At 35.8% G+C, this 24,603-nt stretch overlaps 1 protein-coding gene across 2 annotated transcripts in view; it reads right to left on the bottom strand.

Moving 5' to 3' along the window:
- Positions 1-24,603, bottom strand: part of KNL1 (kinetochore scaffold 1) — a 122,163-nt gene that overhangs the window by 56,348 nt on the left and 41,212 nt on the right. Inside the window, exons 7-13 of one of the 2 annotated variants that reach the window (XM_036923842.2) lie at positions 18,438-18,471; positions 16,943-16,980; positions 14,895-14,947; positions 2,746-7,785; positions 1,715-1,853; positions 1,240-1,307; positions 767-865 (exon numbers count right to left, since the gene is read on the bottom strand). In XM_036923842.2, coding sequence (XP_036779737.2) covers positions 767-865; positions 1,240-1,307; positions 1,715-1,853; positions 2,746-7,785; positions 14,895-14,947; positions 16,943-16,980; positions 18,438-18,471 — 5,471 coding nt within the window. The remainder of the gene's footprint in view (positions 1-766; positions 866-1,239; positions 1,308-1,714; positions 1,854-2,745; positions 7,786-14,894; positions 14,948-16,942; positions 16,981-18,437; positions 18,472-24,603) is intronic. The other variant, XM_036923843.2, reaches the window with a different exon arrangement.

Raw genomic sequence — 24,603 nt, 5'->3', positions numbered from 1 at the left:
GACTTGATAATAGAGGGAGTCTAGTAACTATAATGTTGCTCATGTAATTAATTGTACATTAATGATACCAAAAAAGAAAAAAAAAGAATAGCTGTTTTAAAATTTGTTGTCAGAATTGATGGATCAAAAAAAAATTATTTCAATTTTTCTTAATCTGTGGACATGTCTTCTTTCTTAATCATCTATATTTTCACTTTCTTTTTAGGCTCTTTAAGAGTTTTATGTCTTTTCAAAGTAACAGTTTTTGGATTTGTTATCCTTTCTACTAATTTTTGTTTTCTATTTCATTAGCTTTAACATTTCCCTGCAGTAATTCTGTCTTCCTGCCTCTTTTTGCATGCTATTTTATTGTTCCTTTTACAATTTCTTAAAGTAAATATTCAAAATTCCATATCTTAAAACTATCTTCTATTATAACAATGATGTCTGAGGCTTTTAATTACCTGTTAAGTATAATTTTTGCTCTATGTCCCATAGATTGGTATTAAATATTCTCTTTTACTTTGCTTTCTGCATAGTTTTGATTTTCTCTTTTATCTAAGAGTTATCTAGAAGTGTGTTTCTTAATTTCCAAGAAGCTAAGAATGTTTTAGTCTTTTTATTAGTTCTAACTTTATGGGATTAATAGCAGATGATATTGCCCATAAAATTGCCACTTTTTTTCAATTTGTTAATGTTATCTTTGTGGCCTAGGGCACAACTAATTTTTATAAATAAACAGATTTAAAAGAAAAAACATTGCTATTTGTCAAGAAATTGCACTTACTTTGGCTGGGAGATTGCTTTGTCGTGGTTTCTGTATCAAAATGTGGACCTGAAGAAGTATAAAGAACTCCTTTACTGTTATTCTTCCATCTTTGAGTTTCTGCGGGAGAAAAAAGTTTGCATGATCATTCAAGATGAGTTCATTTTGACTATAACCATTTCATTTATTTCTAAATAGCTTAAAGTATTTTGCATATATTTGTGGAAATATTACTAAGATATTTGTAAGCTATAATGAGCAGATTTTATCTAATATTATTTCTTAAGTTTATTCAGTAGGAGTAAAATTGGGGGGAAAAAACCAACAAAACATAGGTCTTCTAATTATAATTTCTATCCTATATGATGAATCGCCATGTTGTGTCTCTAACAAAGAAACTAGTCTTCTGTATACTTGAAACATTTCATAATTTTTTAAAAATTAAAAATAGAGAAAAAAGGAAATCAGTTGTTTTGAAAAGTATTTTAACATACCGCCTTTAAGTTCTCTTCAGAAATAGCGTCTCTCAGAAACTGTGATTCCATTTGACTATCACGGTGTGCTACAAGTAAAGCAAATTGAGGTGATGAACAAGTCAAAATTAAATTGTAAACTTTATTTTAGTTATCGTTCAGGTTTATGTGTGGTTCATTCTCCTGAAGCTATCCACTAGGATCTTTCTAGGAAGAAAGTCATCTGTAGGACAAAATATATTACAGTTTTAAGGCTACATTCATTGTTTCTCTACAAATTATAAGCCTCTTAAGGAAATCACTCTTTCCTTTGTGGTATATCACTTCTCAATTTATTAAAATAACCAAGAATTTAAAATAAGCTATTATTTTACTTATCAATTATCTGTAACTCTCAAAAAGCTTATATAAATTTCAAGTATCTCCTGAATTGAAATATATTTATTATTAGTTAAGTAAGCAAATGACTTCCATTATTTAGACTTCATGATCTTACTGCTGAAATCCAGAGAGGTACCATCAGCCTTGATTGAATCCAGGGAACTGCTGCAACTAGATGGTGTCCTGCTCAGGCTTTTTATCAATACACTGTTAGCATTTTTACCAACATCCTCTTCAGCATGGTGATCAAAAATCTGAAATTATCAGGTAAGGGACATCATTAGGATAGAGTTATGACACTGTATACTTATAATGATTAAATGTTTGTTGAACACTAACAGAAATAAAGGCACACCTTGGAGATACTGCAGCTTTGGTCCCAGACCACAACAATACACTGAATATTGCAATAAAGAGAGTCAAATGAATTTTTTGGTTTCCCAGTACATATAAAAATATGATTATAATACACTACCATCTAATAAATGTTCAATAGTATTATGTCTAAAAAAAAACAATGTACATACCTTAATTAAAAAATACTTTGCTAAAAAATACTAACCATCATCTAAGCTTTCAGTGAGTGGTAATCACTGATCACAGATCACCATAACAAATATAACAATGAGGAAAAAGAAACATTTCAAGAATTACCAAAATGTGACAGAGACACAAGAGCAAATGCTGTTGGGAAAATGGTACCAACAGACTTGCTCAAAGCAGGGTTGACACAAACCTTCACTTTGTAAAAAATACAGTATCTGCGAAGAGCAATAAAGCAAAGCACAGTAAAACGAGATGTGCCTATAATACTTCTGACAAAGTTTATAATTCATATGAAGTATCTTATCTTAGTAGAATTAGAATAAGTAACAGGCAAATTATTAGACCGTTAAGGTTCAAAGTAATTTAAGAATATGTAGAAATAACTATGCATTATACTGTATAAGCAAATTTTCTCAAATGTATCTAAGTTATATTATAGCCATATCCTATGAGCTACCTATGATTCTACATAGGAGTATTTCTCCAGCCCTATTATTGGAAATAAGTAATTCCTACTTACCTAATACTAAAATTAAAGTTCAAGAGTAGTCATAATTTTAAAAAAATCAAGAACATTCCTTAGTTGAAGACAGAGCTCACCTCCTGATCTTGTGCAGTATCATTAAAGCTAATCTCACTTTTTCTGATTTTTTTCTCATTTTCAGTATCATCATCTTCTTGTACCCAGGTTCTTTTCTGGCTATTGCAGATTGCTTGCATTTTATTTTCAGATGGTGAAATATCTTTTTGGTATGTCTCAATCAAAGCCTTTTCTTCAGTTTTTGTGCTAACAGAGTCTGAGGAATTAATCTCACCAGGATATGTAGGAAGATTTTCCTCATTTATATATTGAGATGGACTTAACTTCAGTTTAGCTGCAACAAAGCCAATGCCTAAATCCTTAGTGGAGACTTCCTGAGTTTCCAGGTGATTTAAATCAGTTGTCTCTGCTTGAAGATGCTGCACGTCATCTATACCAGTGACACTACAATTTCTCTTGTTTGGCAATCTGGGCAAAAATATTCCTAAAGAACATCTCCTCACTTTCTCTTTTACAACTGTCATTAATGATACAGAGTTGGTTTCAGCTCCATTATGAGAAGTTTTATTTTCTTCATCTTTATCACCTTTAACATTGCTGGACACTGTGTTGTTGTTATGTATTTCTGTAGCTTGTACTACATTCATATGATTGTGTGCCTGATTTACTAATTCCAGTAATTGTTCTGAAGAAGGTGGTACATGAACAGTTTGAAAATCTAAAAATTTTTCAGTTTTTCCACTTAAATTATTCAGATTTGGTTTGATACTACTAAAACTTGCAGCATTAGAAACAATTACAGGATCTGATGTTTCTTTAGGATTGGCATGAGTTTGAATAACTTGCTTAGTCAAGTCTGAGTTACTGTGGAAATCTATAGCTATATTACTACATTTAGATGTTTGAATATTTTTCTTCAGTTCTTTATTACAGGCTATAATAAACTGTTTCTCATTACTGAGCATTTTGGACTCATTTTCACATGAAGGTTCAGAGGAATTTCCTGTAACAGTATTTAAATTATTTCCAGCTTTAGACAATATTGTTTCATCTTTATTGACAATACTCTTTCCTTGTTGAGGTAATGGAGATTGCTGGGTTGAGAGATGAGCCTGAGAAGCAACACAAACATCACTAACAAAGGTCTTCTGTAAACTATGCTCTGCATTATCAACAAAAGCCTCCATTTGATCCTTTGGAAGCTTAAAAGATACTTGGTTTGAATTAAGTTTAGTCATCTCCCCCAGATCTTGACCATATACTAAAGTTTGATTAGCTAATTGATTTTGGGGTTCCTTAATAAGATCTTGATCTTTGAGCACTGTTATGATACAATCTAACTGTCCTTTGGCATTGGGTTGAATAACTTTTTCCTTCTCTAACATATAATAAGGAGCAGAGAGAGGCAGTCCCTCAGATTTCAAGTTATGCTCACTGGCTAAATCATCTGCACAAGCAAGATGATTTTGCACTGGGCAATTACTGGCTTTCTCATCTTTATCACATAAGGACATGACGTTACCCTCTGAATTATAGGAAATAACATTTGATAAAAAGGAATAATTATCACTGGATCCACAAATAGCAGTTTCTTGACTGTTCATAAAATCCACATTTATTCTATCTGTATTATTTAAGTGACAACTTTCAGTTTTGGCTTTTTCTAACGTAAAAGCCTGGTCTACAACTTTTCCCACAACCTCTTCATCCATAGTAGTGCTGTGGAATTTGATGATTTCTATTTCATCTTGACCCTTAGGCAATGTATTAGTAGGAGTAAATGGTATCACATGATGCTTTTGCTTGGTGTGAAGAACACTTTTGTGTTCTACAGCCAGTGTTTGCATTTTAGTGATTTCTTGAACAGAATTACCATCTTTAGGAAAAGAAGCACTCAGGGTTTTTCCTTCCCCTACTCCAGATTCAGGGCACTCCTGAAGTATTTTCTCCTTGGCCTGACAATCAATGAAAACAGTATGGCACTTGGTGACTTCTAGATCACTCTGATTACCTACAAACATTACAGTCTGGGCCATAGGCCTAGTGACTATTTTATCTGGTGAGACAGTTTTACATTCTAAGGCAGTTGTGTGACTTCTAGTGACCACCATGTCATCCTGTCCACCTGTATACAAAACAGTTTTGGAAGTTCCTGCCAAAGGCATCAAATGGGAGTCCTGTCTGTCTTCCAGGGTACTTTTGTTATTTATTTCCACTGAACAACTCTGGATGATATCCCTATCATTTTTATCATTCTTGGAAAATACAATGGTTTTGTCATTTTTGGGTCTCAGGCTTTTCCTTCTCTGACTTTTGCCTGATAGAAGTTCATTCAGAAATATAGGCTGTTGTACCTCTTTGTCATTTTTCCAAATGGTTGATTTGGACACTTCCATATTATCATCAGCTATAAATGCTACAGCTTTCTCTATAGGACCACTGTTAGAACACTCTCCCAGTAGTGTTAGCTGGCTGACTTTTGAGGCAGAATGGTCATTTTCAACATTCTCTGGAAAGAAAACATTCTCCTTGGCAGATGTCACTTTTGGTTTTTCTAGGCTTTTCTTGTTGGATAGTTCAAAATTAGGTCTGTTTAGAAGCACAGTTGTCTCTACTGCTTGGTAGTCAATGAAAACAGTGTGGGACTTTGTCATTTCTAGTTCATCATGATTACCTACAAACATTTCAGTTTTGTCCAGAGGTATAGTAGTTATTTCACCTGGTGAGACAGTTTTACATTCTATGGCAGTTGTGTGACTTCTAGTGACCTCCATGTCATCCTGCCCACATGTATACAAAACAGTTTTAGAAGTTCCTGTCAAAGGCACCAAATAGGAATCATGTTCCTCTGCCAAAAGTCTATGATTTATTTCCACTGTATAACTCTTGGTGATATCCATATCATTCTCATCACTCTCTGAAAACACAATAGTCTTGTCAATTTTTAGTCTGCCAACACTTTTCCTTCTACAAGCTTTGATATCTTGCTTTTCATTAAGAAATGCAGGTTTCTTTACACTTTCATCCTCCAACACATCCATGATACCAGTAGAAATAAATATGTCAGTTTTTTTAATAGGACTTTCATTACATTTTTCAGCTTCTACAGCTATCTGTCTGTTTACTGTTGTTAGCTGGCTGCTAGTATCTTCTAAATCATTCTTACCCAGTTCTTGTACTTCAGGACCAAATCCAATGACAATTGTGTGACTCTTGGTTAGATCCATATTTTGCTCCTCCTCTGAGCAAATAATTATTTTGTCTTGAGAACAGTCAGGTGTGGGATTGCCTAAACTTTTCCTCAGTGATTCAGTTAGTTTAGAATTCTGGCTTGGTACAGATTTCGCTGTATGACTGTTAACAGCAGTATTAGGATTTTTCATAGCAGATTGTCCTTCTGAAGAAAATGGCTTTGTGGTAGAAAATAAAGGTTGCTCACACAAAACTGTATTTCTATTATTTTTCAGTGCTACTTGTTTATCAAGATCTCCATCAGAGTATATTATATTATAGTTAGTTTCAGCTGTCTGAGGAGAATCTTTATGAAGGTAGGGTGAAATTTTCAAAACCTGATCTTTTTCTTTGCCCCAGGTATTAGTTGGGATGTTTGTAAACATTATGTCTGGTTGTTGGGATGGCTCAACATGACTTTTACTCATTTCTTCCCATTCATCTGAAGGGCTTTTGCTGTGAGAGTGAGATTTACTTGTATTCACAGGTGCTACAGTGTAAGATGCAAAAGGAGCTTGACTTTTTAAGTTAGTTGTGTGACTTTTAGTCAAATCCATATCTTCACCTCTGAAGATTTCAGTCTTGTCAGTCAATGAAACAGATAAAGGATTTGCCAGGTTCTGCTGTAATCTTTCCTTAGATACACGAGGAACTGAGCTACAATTTACATTCATTTCCCCATCCTCTGACATGATTATGTAATTTTGGAGCATCATTTCTTTTTCAGATATTGGTGCAGCTATCTGTACATTTGTCCGAGCTTGTTTAAAAATTTGATTATCTATTGCAACTGTATGACTCTTGGTAATATCCATGCTATCCTCTCCTGAATAAATAGTTTTCTCTATGGGAAGACAGATGGTATCTAGACTGGGATATATTTTAGAATAATTACTGTTGGGCTTTAGCAAATTTTTCTCTTTTCTCATACCTGAGAGACACTTGGTCAATTCCATGGCATCATTAAAACTGGAAGATAAACATGTCTTGTCATGAATAGTTGTACTAAAACATACAGATTCTGGGATCATGGCCAATGGTCTGACATCTTGGTTAGAAATCTGTGTGACTGTATGAGTTTCTGTCCCTGTATTATGTATTTCAGTCTTAGGGTTTAAGGAAGGATCTTGAAAAGCAACATTCTGTTTATTCTTAAAGATTGTCTTCTTTTCTTGAGCTTTAGTTCCATAACCTGTTGTAGTATCGACAATCTGAGTTCGATTTTCTATTTCAGATAAATTATCTGCTGAGGGTAAAATCTGTGTAGTGTGGTTCATTGTCAAGTCCATAAAGTCATTGCCATAAATTGTAACACCATCACTTTTAAATTCCTGTAAGCTGGCCTCACTGGATGTGGGAACCAAAGTCTGAATATTAGCTGTATGACACTGGGTGAAATTCATACCATCATCTTGTTCTCTGAAGATTCTAGTTACGTTACTGGTATTTTCATCTACACTGAGAGATGTGTGCATTTGACACGTAGAAGTCTTATGTGATTCTTTGGAATGAATGGATATCTCAGAATTTTCTTTATCAGGTCCTATAAAAGGAGAAGCATTAGATTTTTCTCTTTTCAATCTTTTTACAAAATCATTGAAATTTATTTTCTTTCCTGAAGAAGTGTTTTGATCCACAGAAAAATTTAATTCTTTTTTCATTCTTGAATTCTCAGTATGGAGCTTTAAGTTAGCAAGAAATGATGTGGTATCTATCTTGGGGGACATTTCATTTTTGGTACAATCTAAAAGGTCTTTGGTAATCATCACAGTGTGACTTGTTGTCAGGTCCATCTGGTTTTCATCTGAAAAGATGACTGTCTGGTCATTCGCATGCTTCTTTTGATAGTTGTGTTCTATAACTGAAATCTATAATGAAAGCAAAATATAGGAGATCAGATAAAAATGCAAACTTTTAGATTCAAGATGGCGGCGTGAGAGGTGAGACGGAGAACTCGCAAAACCACAAATAGTATGAAAATATAGTTAATTAATACAACTAACTTTAAAACAGCAACAAGAAAGAAGGCTGAACCAGACTGCATACAGACCTCATAAACAGAGCAGACCAAACAAAACAGGGTAATGTACGAAAGACTTAATCCGGCGGAACCCAAGCCCTTTCCCCACCCCAGCTCACTGGCTGGAGGAAGAGAAACGGAGGAGGGAGTGGGTGGAAGCTTGGGACTGCTGAACACCTAGACGTGGAGATCTGCTTTGTGAGCAGAAACCTATATTGTGTAGTGTTGTGGAGGATGGGGAGCTCGGACAGGTGGACTACTTGAGTGACTGAAATTCTGGCCATTTGTGGAGAAGGGGGATCCACATCTGACCACTCTGTGTCAGAGGAAAGGGAGGTGGTCTGAGAGCCTTCCTAGCAGCAGAGAGGGCTGCTGAAGGGGCGGGGTTTGCACGGAGCTTGCTGCACGGGAGAAGGGAATGCTGGACAGGGTTGTCTGGGTGCGCTCTGCCCAAGGGGTTTGGAACTTTGAGGAGGTTCAGGTGCTCCATCCCCCTGGTTGCCTACTCAGCTCTGAGGCCCTCCACGGTGACAAGCACCCTGCTGTGCCTTCCCCCTAAATTGCCGGCACCGGTTCGCAAACCAGCAGTCACTGTGTTGGCTGCAAGCCAGCCAGAGGGAGGCCTCGCCTATAACAGCTAGAGATACAAAGCACAGAGGCTTACACCTGTGTGCTTGGCCCACTGGCTCTGGCACTGGAGACAGGCAATGCAGACAGGAATCAGAAAACAGACCTTTCCTCCCACCAGGCACCAGCTCTGCTCCCCTATGACCCCCAACCTCACTCTAGGGACTGAGCAGCTCCAGACACTGGAGCTTCCAGGTACTAGTGGGCATCACACAGAAATATGAAATGTCAAAAGAACATGGTTCGGATCAAAATCTCACAAACCCCAGAAAAAGAGCCAAATGAAACTGAACTCACCAATTTTTCTGAGAGTTCAGAATAAAAATCATAAACATGCTTATGGAGATACAGAAAAATATTCAAGAACTCAGGAACAAATTTAAGTCAGAGATTCAATCATTAAGAAATTCCATATCTGAAATGAAATATACAATGGAGGAATTTAAAACCAGATTAGATGTAGAAGAGACAGTAAATGGAATGGAAATTAGAGAAGAGGAATACAAAGAAGCTGAGGCATAGAGAGAAAAAAGAATCTCTAAGAATGAAAGAATATTGAGAGAACTGTGTGACCAATCCAAATGGAACAATATTCACATTATAGGTGTACCAGAAGAAGAGAGAGAAAAAGGGATAGAAAGTGTCATTGAGGAGGTAATTGCTGAAAACTTCCCCAATCTGGGGAAGGAGACAGTCTCTCAAGCAATGGAGGTGCAGAGATCTCCGAACACAAGAGACCCAAGGAAGACAACATCAAGACATATAATAATTAAAATGGCAAAAATCAAGGATAAGGACAGACTTTTAAAAGCAGCTAGAGAGAGAAAAATGAACACATACAAGGAAAAACCCATCAGGCTATCATCAGATTTCTCAACAGAAAACTTACGGGCCAGAAGAGAGTGGCATGATATATTTAATGAATGCAATGAAGCAGAAGGGCCTCGAACCAGGAATACTCCACCCAGCAAGGTTATCCTTTACATTTGAAAGAGGGATTAAACAATTTTCAGATAAGCAAAAACTGAAAGAATTTACCTCCCACAAACCACCTCTACAGTGCATTTTGGAGGGACTCTTATAGATGGAAGTATTCCTAAGGCAAAATAGATGTCAACCAAGGGATATTCAAAGAGAACAGAATATGATTCATAACATAAAAAGAATGGAGGAGGAAAAAAAAAGAACCTTTATGCTGTGTTTGCAATAGCATACGAAGTGAGTTAAATTAGACTGTTAGATAGTAAGGGAATTACCTTGAATCTTTGGTAACCACAAATTTAAAGCCTGTAATGGCAATAAGTACATACCTATTGATATTCACCCTAAATGTAAATGGACTGAATGCACCAATTAAAAGACATAGAGTTACTGAACGGATTAAGAAAACAAGAACCATCTATATGGTGCCTACAAGAGACTCACTTCAAAGCCAAAGACATACACCGACTGAAAGTAAAGGAATGGAAAAAGATATTTCATGCAACTAATAGGGAGAAAAAAGAAGTTGCAGTACTTGTCTCAGAGAAATTGGACTTCAAAAAGAAGAAAGTAACAAGAGACAAAGAAGGAAATTACATAATGATAAAGGGGTCAGTCCATCAGGAGGATATAACTATTATAAATATGTATGCACCCAATACAGGATCACCTACATATGTGAAACAAATACTAACAGAATTAAAGGGGGAAACAGAATGCAATGCATTCATTTTAGGAGACTTCAGCACAACACTCACTCCAAAGGACAGATCAACCAGACAGAAAGTAAGCAAAGAGACAGAAGCACTGAACAACGTATTGGAACAGATGGACCTAATGGACATCTACAGAACATTTCATCCAAAAGCAACAGGATACACAGTCTTCTCAAGTGCACATGGAACATTTTCAAGAATAGATCATATACTAGGCCACAAAAAGAACCTCAGTAAATTCAAAGATTGAAATTGTACCAACCAGCTTCTCAGATCACAAAGGTATGAAACTAGAAATAAATTACATAAAGAAAATGAAAAAGCCCACAAACACATAGAGGCTTAATAACATGCTCCTAATAATCAGTGGATCAAAGACCAAATAAAAACAGAGATCAAGCAATGTATGGAGACAAATGACAACAATAATTCAACAACACAAAATATGTGGGACGCAACGAAGGCCATGCGAAGAGGGAAATATATTGCAATACAGGCCTACCTCAGGAAAGAAGAACAATCCCAAATAAACAGTCTAAACTCACAATTAATGAAGCGAGAAAAGGAAGAACAAATGAGACCTAAAGTCAGTAGAATGAGGGACATAATAAAGATTAAAGCAGAAATAAATAAAATTGAGAAGAATAAAACAATAGAAAGATTCAATGAAAGCAAGAGCTGCTTCTTTGAGATAATAAACAAAATAGATAAACCCCTAGCGAGACTTATCAAGAGAAAAAGAGAGTCTACACACAAACAGAATCAGAAAAGAGAAAGGAAAAATCACTTCTGACATCACAGAAATACAAAGTATTATGAGAGAATACTATGAAAAATTATATGGTAACAAACCGGATAACTCTAGAAGAAATGGACAACTTTCTGGAAAAATACAACCTTCCGAGGCTGACCCAAGAAGAAACAGAGAATCTGAATAGACCAATTAACAGCAAAGAAATTGAACTGGTAACGAAAAAACTATTTCAGAACAAAATTTCTGGACCAGATGGTTTCACTGCTGAATTTTATCAAACACTTAGTGAAGACCTAATATCCATCCTCCTTAAACTTTTCCAAAAAGTAGAACAGGAGGGAATACTCCCAAACTCATTCTATGAGGCCAACACCACTCTAATACCAAGAGCATGCAAAGACACCACAAAAAAAGAAAATTACAGACCAATATCCCTGATGAACATAAATGCAAAAACACTCAACAAAATATTACTAGCAAACCAAACTCAAAAATACATTAAAAAGATCATCCATAATGATCAAGTGAGATTCATCCCAGGGATGCAAGGATGGTACAACATTAGAAAATTCATCAACATCATCCACCACATCAACAAAAAGAAGGACAAACACCGCATAATCATCTCCATAGATGCGGAAAAAGCACTGGACAAAATTCAACATCCAGTCATGATAAAAACTCTCAACAAAATGGGTATAGAGGCCAAGTACCCTAACATAATAAAGGCCATATATGACAAACCCACAGCCAAAATTATACTTAACAGCGAGAAGCTAAAAGCTTTTCCTTTAACATCAGGAACAAGACATGGATGCTCACTCTCCCCACTTTTATTCAACATAGTTCTGGAGGTCCTAGCCACAGTAATCAGATAACACAAAGACACAAAAGGTGTCCACATTGGTAAGGAAGAAATTAAATTGTCACTGTTTGCATATTGTACATAAAAAACCCTAAAGAATTCACTCCAAAACTACTAGATCTAATATCTGAATTCAGCAAAGTTGCAGGATACAGAATTAATACACAGAAATCTGTTGCATTCCTATACACTAACAATGAACTAGCAGAAAGAGAAATAAGGAAAACAATTCCACTCACAATTGCATCAAAAAGAACAAAATACCTAGGAATAAACCTAACCAAGGAAGTGAAAGACCTATACTCTGAAAAATACAAGACACTCTTAAGAGAAATTAAAGAGGACACGAATGAATGGAAACTCATCCCATGCTCTTGGCTAGGAAGAATTAATATTGTCAAAATGGTCATCCTGTCTAAAGCAATCTACAGATTCAACTCAATCCCTATCAAAATACCTACAGCATTCTTCAATGAACTAGAGCAAATAGTTCTAAAATTCATATGGAACAACAAAAGACCCCGAATAGCCAAAGCAATCCTGAGAAGGAAGAATAAAGCAGGGGGAATTATGCTCCCTGACTTCAAGCACTACTACAAAGCCACAGTAATCAGGACAATTTGGTACTGGCACAAGAACAGACCCATAGACCAATGGAACAGAATAGACAGCCCAGATATAACCCAAAGCATATATGGTCAATTAATATACGATAAGGCAGCCATGGATATACAATGGGGAAATGACCGCCTCTTCAACCGCTGGTGTTGGCAAAACTGGAGAGCTGCATGTAAGAGAATGAAACTGGATTATTTTCTAACCCCATACACAAAAGTAAACTCAAAATGGATCAAAGACCTGAATGTAAGTCATGAAACCATAAAACTCTTAGAAAAAAATATAGGCAAAAATCTCTTGGACATAAACATGAGCAACTTCTTCTTGAACATATCTCCCTGGGCAAGGGAAACAAAAGCAAAAATGAACAAGTGGGACTATATCGAACTAAAAAGCTTCTGTACAGCAAAGGACACCATCAGTAGAACAAAAAGACATCCTACAGTATGGGAGAATATATTCATAAATGACACATCCGATAAGGGGTTGACATCTAAATTATACAAAGAGCTCACGCACCTCAACAAACAAAAAGCAAATAAGCCAATTAAAAAATGGGCAGAGGATCTGAATAGACACTTCTCCAAAGAAAAAATTCAGATGGCCAACAGGCACATGAAAAGATGCTCCATATCGCTAATTATCAGGGAAATGCAAATTAAAACCAGAGTGAGATATCACCTCACACCAGTTAGGATGGCCAACATCAAAAAGACTAAGAACAACAAATGCTGGCGAGGATGCGGAGAAAGGGGAACACTCCTACACTGCTGATTAGAATGTAAATTAGTTCAACCATTGTGGAAAGCAGTATAGAGGTTCCTCAAAAAACTAAAAATAGGAATACCATTTGACCCAGGAATTCCACTCCTAGGAATTTACCCTAAGAATGCAGGATCACAGATTCAAAAAGACATATGCACCCCTATGTTTATCGCAGCACTATTTATAATAGCCAAGGTATTGAAGCAACCTGAGTGTCCATCAGTAGATGAATGGATAAAGAAGATGTGGTACATATACACAGTGGAATATTATTCAGCCATAAGAAAACAAATCCTACCATTTGCAACAACATGGATGGCGCTAGAGGATATTATGCTTAGTGAAATAAGCCAGGCGGAGAAAGACAAGTATCAAATGATTTCACTCATCTGTGGAGTATAAGAACAAAGAAAAAACTGAAGGAACAAAACAGCAGCAGCCTTTCAGAACCGAAGACTGGACTAACAGTTACCAAAGGGAAAGGGATTAGGGAGGATGGGTGGGAAGGGGGGGATAAGGGGGAAAAAGGGGCATTACAATTAGCATGTATAATGTAGTGGGGGTGACACAGGAAAGGCAGTATATACAGAGAAGACAAGTAATGATTCTACAGCATCTTACTACACTGATGGACAGTGACTGTAATGGGGCATGTGGGGGTGACTTGATAAAAGGGGGAGTCTAGTAACCATTAATGTTGTTCAAGTAATTGTACATTAACGATATCAGAATTTTAAAAAAATTTTTTAATGTAAATAAACCAATAGAATGACTGCTTTCTATCTCTTGAAGTGAAAAGAATTAAGATCCAGTATTTCTTAGGAAGAAATTTTGCAATAAAGGAGACTTTTTTCCACATTAAAAAAAATGCAAACTTTTAGTAAGGTATTTTAGACTATATATAGATTACTATATAAATAATCCTCAGTGATGGTTTCATGATACATTGGTTTGTCTAAATCAATGGTGTGGTTTGTAGCATTAATTTGTTACTAAAACTTTGCTGAAGTCTGCGAATACTTTCAGTGTTTTTGTACAAATTAAAAGTTCAATGTTAATTATACACCCTCTAGAATGACTAAAAAATGAAAAAAAATGTAATTACAATGAAAATTCTGTGTTATTTTCATTGTAAATAAAAAAGGCTTGGAAAGGAACACGTGCATGATGGCTAATTTATTATAGTATACTCTGCACTCTTGGGAGCTGGGTTCTCTTTGAGTCTTAATGCTGTGGATTAAGAACACACTCCAACTCCTACTCAAAAAGTATGGTGTGTGGACTAGTCTATTAGTATCACATAGGAAGGAGAATGTTTTACATATAGAATTTCAGGGCCTACTCCAGGTATACCAGGTAAGAATCTATATTCTAACAAAATCCTGAGATGATTTATATGACCACTGATGTCTGAAAAGTCCTGATATAATTTATGTATTTCCTATTATTTAAATTGACAGTGATTTAACTATCCTTATTTAACTGGAAAGTTTGTAAGTTCTTCTAGTCTATGCAGGTCCATTTAGGTAAGTAATCCCTAAATCATGCCATTAGCATTAAATATTTTGTGTTTTTAAAGTTTTGACTGTCAAGAGAGATTAAAATATGAAGACATTTGCAAGAACCCATACCTCTTTCTGCTGCATCTGGGTCTGAATGGGAGCACAAAGCAATGTATTCATCCCTATAGAGCAAAAAGAAACAAGTACAGTCAGTGACAAAAATACATTATCATCAAGAGCCTGATTTTCTTTTTCTTATGTTCTTCATCAGTTATGAGTATTTACTGAAGTTTTATCAGTTACTAAGCCCTTCATGAGGACTTAGGTATTAAATTTCATTAAGACTTTTAATTGTTCCATTTTAGAGACAGACAGATCAGTGATTATTGTATTCTCTGTGCAACTGAAATGTTTTTAGAATGTGGTAGAGATTTTAAGAGTGGAAGTTTAGCCTACTTTATTCCCCTTCACTTCCCCAGTTTTATTTCCTGGAAAGTAGATTTACATGGTAAAGATTACTAACTGATGAGACAGAAATATTAGGGTAAGATTTTGAAGCATCTTTTATTCTATGTTAAGGATCTAGACGTTCCCATGACAAGATGTGCATTTTATAAAAATAATTCCAGAGAGGAAGAAAGTAGGTTCAAGAGAAAATGAACCATGAGGAACTAATGTAATAGTTCAGATACAACATGATGAGAGTTTATGTTAGTGCAAGAGACAATGAGAATGAAAATAAGAAATGAGACTCAGGACATTTTAGAATTGAAATACAAAATTTAGGTAACAATCTGGATTTCAGAAATAAGGAAGGGATTAAAGATGCTACAATAAATCAGGAAATACATTTAAAAATACTAATATTTAAGGCAATCTTTAAAACATTTTAAAGAGTTTATGGCAACCTTGACTGAATATGATGAAGTAATTATAGGTTTTTTATTCAAAGGCTTATTTATATATCAAGTCTCCATTCATTTTTTCAACAAGTATTGATTCAGAACTTATTATATGCCCCAAACTCAACTATCTACTAAAGCACAAAGAAGAAGACAACATTTCTGAACTCAAACAGTTCCTAGTTTTATAAGAGCAAGAAGTAAATACCTAAAATACAATGTGATAAATTATACAGTAGTCTGAGAAACTGAAGGGGTGTTAATGAGAGCAAAGGACAAAAGTCACCAACTCCTTGGTTTTGTCAGAGAAAGCTCCATGTAAGCCAGTACTATCTAATGTATGTGAACTGCTTGTTACACATTCATAATGGGATAAACAACTTTCAGCCAATGTAAATCATGTAATATTTCCTTTATCATGAAAGTTTTGCTAAGGAAAACACAGCAGTTAACTAAACAGAAGCTTACTGCCATAGTTGATTTATATTCTAGTGTAAATTCCTTTTCTGTCATGGACTGTAACAGTTTGTGGATTTTGGACTTTGAATAGCACTGAAATTAAGCTAACTGAAAAATGAGAAGACTACTAAGCAAATTGGAGTAGGAAGAACACTTTAAGTATGAAATAGCATTTACAAATGGACATAGGCAGAAAGAAGTCTCCATGGGAAACTGCAAATAGTTCTTCATGAGCTAGAGCATAGGATGCCTATAAAGGGGAAGATATAAGTTTGGAGAAGACAAACCAAATTATAAAGAGCTTTCTAAGTATATGCTAGGAATTGTAGATTTTATCCTGTAAACAAAAAAGTGTCATTGAATAATTTTAAGCTGGGAGGTAATATGATCAGATTTAGAAATATGTAGAATGGATTAGAAAGATAAGAAATGAAATACAAAAGCCCAAGTAAAAATGAGGACTTGAATTGAAACAGTGGCTGAAGGACTAGAGAATAAGTAACAGATTTGCAAGATATTTAGGAGACAGAATAGAGAGTAGGGCCAAATGATATAAAAAATGAAGGAAAAGTTAAAAAATGACTCCAATCTTGACTTCAGTGAATTAACTGAGTGACTAGGAGTCCAAGATAGAGAAAACGAGGAACAGCAGGTTTAAGAGAAATAGTAGTATGCCTATGAAATTTTAAATTGAAGGTTTTATGTAAAGAACAGAGACCTCTCACATTTCCCCCACCAGTTTTTACATATTACTTTTCAAGAAATCGAAATGAAGAGAAAGGTGTATGGTAGGAAAAGTATTCTGGTCATACTCACCAGTTATCTCACAGTAGTTATCTTCTGGATTCTTATTTCTAAAAATTAAAAAGTATTATCAAAATCTATATCCCAAACAATTACCAAGAATCAGAACAGTTGAAAGAGTAGAGAAGATGAAAGGTTTTCATAGGTGACTGGCAGAAAAACACAAAGCCATCTTTTAAAAAAGACTCATCTAATACTGGCAGAAAAAAATTACAAGATACGTTAAGGACCCTTCTCATATTGGTCTTAATCGTTTGTTAATTTCAAGGTACTGTAAAAATATGTTTAATACGTGCTACTTACTAATTTTTTCAAAAACAATCACCTACAAAGCAACTCATTTCCTATAAAAGATAGCCTTAAAAAAAAAGGTATGTAAAAAAGTAACAACTGAAATGTCCATCAATAGGGAGCTGACTAAATGTTACTGTATTTTAACAGACTGAGGTAGATCTGTATGTAACAACATGGAAAGTGCTACAAGACATATAATTAATAAGCGATCCCATTTTTGACTTGTTAAAAAAAAAAGCTAAAGACAAACATGTACTTGGATTACATTAAAAATTTCTGCAATGACATCCAAATTTATCAACAGTTGTTATCTCTGAGGAGCCAAAGTAATATGGCTTAGAGATTTTCTGTATCAGTATATAAAAGAGAATCTTTTTTCCAGCTCAAAAGTAGTCAATAACATGTAAAATTTATAATTTACTTAATCAGTCCCCTACTGGTGTATTAGAATCTTTTGCATCTTTTTCTATTACAATAAGTGATGCAGTGAATTATCTTATATATTCATCATTTCAAATATGTTCAAGTATATTGTGATAAATTCCCAGACATGAAATTGCTGAGTCAAAGAGCATATGCATTTAAAATCTGAATATTTAAAATTTGAATGATACTGCCAATTGCCTTCTACAACTTATACCCACTAGCAATAGCTGACTTTCTACCCATATTCTTAACTGCTTAGATAAAAATTTATACCACAAATATTTTAAGTTTATATTTCTCTTCTGATGAAGTAAGCATCTTTCCATTTGTTCAAGGCCTACTTTTCTATGTATCATTATTATAAGGAAAACTGATTTAATGAAAAAATATTGGAAGACTTGGTATTAACTGGTTTGTAGTAGCTGATGTATTTAAGGATTTATATATGAAAGTAGACTGTTTCATCACTGTTAAAACAATAAGCTGTACAATGTACACACTTATTAGATATAGCAGTATATTAAATTCTGCAAATAATTTGTTTTCTGAATTAATCCATTTCAAGTTTACTTTTGTGTATGGAGTTAGACAGTAATAGTTTCATTCTGTGACATGTAGTTGTCCAGTTTGCCAACACCAGTTGTTGAAGAGGCTATCATTTCCCCATTGCATATTCCACAACAGGGATACAAAAATAAATAAAAAATAATAACATTAATTTAAAGAACACTTCATTTATTATGAATAGCTTCTAAAGTAGAAATTAAATCATATTTTTCTTACTTACTGTATAAATAGAACATTTTCTCCTGCTTCTGTTTCTAAAAATAAAATAAAATTCAAATTTGTACAAAGATACACTGATAAACCATTAGAAAAGTTGCAAAAGGACATTAATAATTTTTTAAGGTATCATTGATACACAATCTTATAAAGGTTTCATATGACCAACGTTGTGGTTCAACATCCACCCATATTATCGAGCCCCCCACCGCATCCTACCACAGTCACTATCAGTCAGTGTAGCAAGATGCTACAGAGTCACTACTTGTCTTCTCTGTGCTACACTGTCTTCCCCATGACCCTACACACCCCAAGTGTGCCAATCATAAATCCCCTTAATCCACTTCTCTCTCCCTCCCCTTTGGTAACCCTAGTCCCTTCTTGGAGTCCATGAGTCTGCTGTTGTTTTTTTCTTTCAGTTTTGCTTTGTTATACTCCACAACTGAGTGAAATCACTTGGTACTTGTCTTTCTCCGCCTGGCATATTTCACTGAGCATAATATCCTCTAGCGCCATCCATGTTGTTGCAAATGGTAGGATTTGTTCTCTTAGAGCTGAATAATATTCCACTGTGTATATGTACCACATCTTCTTTATCCATTCATCTACTGATGGACACTCAGGTTGCTTCAATACCTTGGCTATTATAAATAGTGCTGCGATAAACATAGGGGTGCATATGTCTTTTTGAATCTGTGATCCTGCATTCTTAGGGTAAATTCCTAGGAGTGGAATTCCTGGGTCAAATGGTATTCCTATTTTTAGTTTTTTGAGGAACCTCTATACTGCTTTCCACAATGGTTGAACTAATTTACATTCTAATCAGCAGTGTAGGAGTGTTCCCCTTTCTCCGCATCCTCGCCAGCATTTGTTGTTCTTAGTCTTTTTGATGTTGGCCATCCTAACTGGTGTGAGGTGATATCTCACTCTGGTTTTAATTTGCATTTCCCTGATAATTAGCGATATGGAGCATCTTTTCATGTGCCTGTTGGCCATCTGAATTTTTTCTTTGGAGAAGTGTCTATTCAGATCCTCTGCCCATTTTTTAATTGGCTTATTTGCTTTTTGTTTGTTGAGGTGCGTGAGCTCTTTGTATAATTTAGATGTCAACCCCTTATCGGATGTGTCATTTATGAATATATTCTCCCATACTGTAGGATGTCTTTTTGTTCTACTGATGGTGTCCTTTGCTGTACAGAAGCTTTTTAGTTCGATATAGTCCCACTTGTTCATTTTTGCTTTTGTTTCCCTTGCCCAGGGAGATATGTTCAAGAAGAAGTTGCTCATGTTTATGTCCAAGAGATTTTTGCCTATATTTTTTTCTAAGAGTTTTATGGTTTCATGACTTACATTCAGGTCTTTGATCCATTTTGAGTTTACTTTTGTGTATGGGGTTAGAAAATAATCCAGTTTCATTCTCTTACATGCAGCTCTCCAGTTTTGCCAACACCAGCGGTTGAAGAGGCGGTCATTTCCCCATTGTATATCCATGGCTGCCTTATCGTATATTAATTGACCATATATGCTTTGGGTTATATCTGGGCTGTCTATTCTGTTCCATTGGTCTATGGGTCTGTTCTTGTGCCAGTACCAAATTGTCCTGATTACTGTGGCTTTGTAGTAGTGCTTGAAGTCAGGGAGCATAATTCCCCCTGCTTTATTCTTCCTTCTCAGGATTGCTTTGGCTATTCGGGGTCTTTTGTTGTTCCATATGAATTTTAGAACTATTTGCTCTAGTTCATTGAAGAATGCTGTAGGTATTTTGATAGGGATTGAGTTGAATCTGTAGATTGCTTTAGACAGGATGACCATTTTGACAATATTAATTCTTCCTAGCCAAGAGCATGGGATGAGTTTCCATTCATTCGTGTCCTCTTTAATTTCTCTTAAGAGTGTCTTGTATTTTTCAGAGTATAGGTCTTTCACTTCCTTGGTTAGGTTTATTCCTAGGTATTTTGTTCTTTTTGATGCAATTGTGAGTGGAATTGTTTTCCTTATTTCTCTTTCTGCTAGTTCATTGTTAGTGTATAGGAATGCAACAGATTTCTGTGTATTAATTCTGTATCCTGCAACTTTGCTGAATTCAGATATTAGATCTAGTAGTTTTGGAGTGAATTCTTTAGGGTTTTTTATGTACAATATGCAAACAGTGACAATTTAATTTCTTCCTTACCAATGTGGACACCTTTTGTGTCTTTGTGTTATCTGATTACTGTGGCTAGGACCTCCAGAACTATGTTGAATAAAAGTGGGGAGAGTGAGCATCCATGTCTTGTTCCTGATGTTAAAGGAAAAGCTTTCAGCTTTCACTGTTAAGTATGATGTTGGCTGTGGGTTTGTCGTCTATGGCCTTTATTATGTTGAGGTAGTTGCCCTCTATGGCCATTTTGTTGAGTTTTTATCATGAATGGATGTTAAATTTTATCAAATGCTTTTTCCGTGTCTATGGAGATGATCATGTGATTTTTGTCCTTCTTTTAATTGATGCAGTGGATGATGTTGATGGACTTTAGAATATTGTACCATCCTTGCATACCTGGAATAAATCCCACTTGATCATGATGGATGATATTTTTAATGTATTTTTGAATTTGGTTTGCTAATATTTTGTTGAGTATATTTGCACCTATGTTCATCAGGGTTATTGGTCTATAATTTCCTTTTTGTGGCGCCTTTGCCTGGTTTTGGTATTAGAGTGATGCTGCCCTCATAGAATGAGTTTGGAAGTATTCCGTACTACTTTTTGGAAAACTTAAAGGAGGATGGGTATTAGGTCTTCTCTAAATGTTTGATTAAATTCAGCTGGGAAGCCATTTGGTCTGGGGGTTTTGTTCTGAAGTAGTTTTTTGATTACCAATTCAATTTCACTGCTGGTAATTGGTCTGTTCAGATTCTCTTTTTCTTTACGGGTCAGTCTTGGAAAGTTGTATTTTTCCAGAAAGTTGTCCATTTCTTCTAGGTTATCTAATTTGTTAACATGTAATTTTTCACAGTATTCTCTAATAAATCTTTTCTGTGGTGTCTGTAGTGATTTTGTCTTTCTCATTTCTGATTCTATTTATGTGTGCAGACTCTTTTTTTCTTGGTAAGTTTGGCTAGGGGTTTAAGTATTTTTATTTCTTGCAGAACCAGTTCCTGCTTTCATTGATTTTTTTCTATTGTTTTATTCTTCTTGATTTTATTTATTTGTGCTCTCATCTTTATTATGTCCCTCCTTTTACTGACTTTGGGCTTCATTTGTTCTTCTTTTTCTAGTTTCATTAATTGTTAGTTTAGACCATTCATTTGGGATTGTTCTTTCTTGAGGTAAGCCTGTATTGCAATATACTTCTTCCATCTTAGCACAGCCCTTGCTGTGACACTCAGATTTTGTGGTGTTGAGTTATTGTTTTCATTTGTTTCCATATATTGTTTGATCTCCATTCTTATTTGGTTGTTGATCCATTACTATTTAGGAGCATGTTGTTAAGCCTCTGTGAATTTGTGGGCTTTTTTGTTTTCTTTGCATAATTTATTTCTAGTTTTATACCTTTGCAGTCTGAGAAGCTGGTTGGTACAATTTTAATTCTTCTGAATTTACTGAGGCTCTTTTTGGGACTTAATATGTGATCTATTCTTGAAGATGTTCCATGGGCACTTGAGAAGAATGTGTATCCTGCTGCTTTTGGGTGGAGTGTTCTGTAGACATCTGTTAGGTCCTTCTGCTTTAATGTGTTGTTCAGTGCCTCTTTCTCCTTATTTTGTCTGATTGATTTGTCCTTTGGAGTGAGTGGTGTGCTGGTCTCCTAAAATGAATGCATTGCATTCTATTTCCCCTTTTAATTCTGAAATATTTGTTTCACATATTTAGGTGCTCCTATGTTGGATGCATAGATATTTCTAATGATTATATCCTCTTGTTGGACTGACCCCTTAATCATTATGTAATGTCCTTCTTTGTCTCGTTACTTTGTTTTGAAGTCCATTTTGTCTGATAAAAGTACAGCAACTCCTGCTTTTTTTCTTCCTATTAGTTGCATGAAATATCTTTTTCCATCCCTTCACTTTTAGTCTGTGTATGTCTTTGGGTTTGAAGTAAGTCTCTTGTAGGCAGCATATAGATGGTTCTTGTTTTTTTATCCATTCAGTGATTCTATATCTTTTGATTGGTGCATTCAGGCCATTTACATTTAGGGTGATTATCGATAGGTATGCACTTGTCATTGCAGGCTTTAGATATGTGGTTACCAAAAGGTTCAAGGGTAGCTTCTTTACTGTCTAACAGTCTAATTTAATTCACTTAGTATGCTATTTCAAACACAATCTATAGGTTCTTCCTTCCCCCTTCTTTTTCTTCCTCCTCCAGTCTTTCTTTATTAGTTGTCATATTCTGTACTCTTTGTATATCCCTTGACTGACTTTGTGGGTAGTTGATTTAATTTTGCATTTGCTTAGTAATTAATTGGTATACTTCCTTTACTGTGGTTTTTTTTTCTCTGGTGACAGCTATTTAGACTTAGGAACACTTCCGTCTATAGCAGTTGCTCCAAAATACACTACAGTGATGGTTTGTGGGAGTTAAATTCCCTCAACTTTTGCTTATCTGGAAATTGTTTAATCCCCCCTTCAAATTTAAATGATAAGCTTGTGGGGTAGAGTATTCTTGGTTTGAGACCCTTCTGTTTCATTGCATTAAATATATTATGCCACTCCCTTCTGTCCTGTAAGGTTTTAGTTGAGAAGTCTGGTGATAGCCTGATGGGTTTTACTTTCTATGTGATCTTTTTTTCTCTCTCCACCTGCTTTTAATAGTCTGTTCTTGTCCTTGATCTTTGCCATTTTAGTTATTATATGTCTTGGTTTTGTCTTCCTTGGGTCCCTCATGTTGGGAGATCTGTGCACTTCTGTGGCCTGAGAGACTATTTCCTTCCCCAGACGAGAAGTTTTCAGTAATCATTTCCTCAATGACACCTTCTATCCCTTTTTCTCTCTTCTTCTATAATGCAAATATTGTTCTGTGTGGTTTGGTTGTAGAATTGTCTTATTATTCTCATTCCTAGAAATTCGTTTTTCTCTCTTGGTCTCAGCTTTTTTGTATTCCTGTTCTCAAAATTCTATTCCATTTACCATCTCCTCTATCTATTCTAATCTGCTTTAAAATTTTCTATTGTATGTTTCATTTCAGATACTGTATTTTTCAAACTTTCTCTTTCTTGAAGTCATCCCTGAAATCTTGAATATCTTTCTAGAGCTCAGTGAGCACATTTATGATTTTTATTTTGAAATATTTTTCAAGGCTGGTGATTTCAGTTTCACTGAGCCCCTTCTCATGTTTGAAGGATTTTTGTTTTCACAAGTTTCTTTTGCTGCTTCATATTTGTAATGAATAATATGAAATAATATGTTTGTGTAGGCATCACTTTCTGTGCCCTGAAGGTGGAGCTCCACTTTGTGGAGCTTCCCAGTACCTGGAGCAACTGAGGGGGTCACAGGTGAGTGGCGCTGGTGCCTGCTGGGAGAAAAGAGCTCTTTCCTGCTTCCCAGCTGCAGTGCCTGGCCCCACTGCCAGGGCCAATGGGTCAAGCACACAGGGAACAGCCTCTGCGTTATGACCCTGTAGCTGCTGTAGGTGGAGCTGCCCTTTGGCAGGCCTGGCGCAATAGAGGAGCTGCAGATTTGTGAACCAGTGCTGGATGGGAGGAAGAATCGGCAGGCTGTGTATCGCAGTGGGGGGACTCGGCGCTGCATTTCCACCCAGGGGGATGGAACGCCTGAAGCTCCTGAAAGTTCCAAACCTGCTGGGCTGAATGTGTCAGGATGATTTTGTACACCTGTCCTTTCTCCTGAGCAGGAAGCTCTGCGTAATCCTTGCCCCTTTAGCAGCCCTCTCACTGTTGTGAAGTCTTTCAAAGTGGGTTTCTGTTGTCCCAGAGAAGCTGGTTGTGGGTATCTGCTCTCCACAATGAGCTGGAATTTCAGCCTCTCCAAGTATTCTGCCTGTCTTTGCTTTCCGACCCCACTTACCTCCAGAGCACCAAGTAATGTAGGTTCATGCTCAGCAGTCCTAGGCTTCTTCCCCCTTCCCACTCCATTTCTCTTCCTCCAGATGGTGAGCTGGAGTGGGGGGAGGGCATGGGCCCTGCCAGATCACAGCTTTGCTACTTTACCCTTTTCCGTGAGGTCTTCTCTTT

Source organism: Manis pentadactyla, chromosome 11 (genome assembly GCF_030020395.1).
Source record: "Manis pentadactyla isolate mManPen7 chromosome 11, mManPen7.hap1, whole genome shotgun sequence".
Classification (NCBI taxonomy): Eukaryota; Metazoa; Chordata; class Mammalia; order Pholidota; family Manidae; genus Manis; species Manis pentadactyla.
The sequence above is the reverse complement of the archived record's forward strand: the minus strand, read 5'-3'. Positions and strand labels throughout refer to the sequence as shown.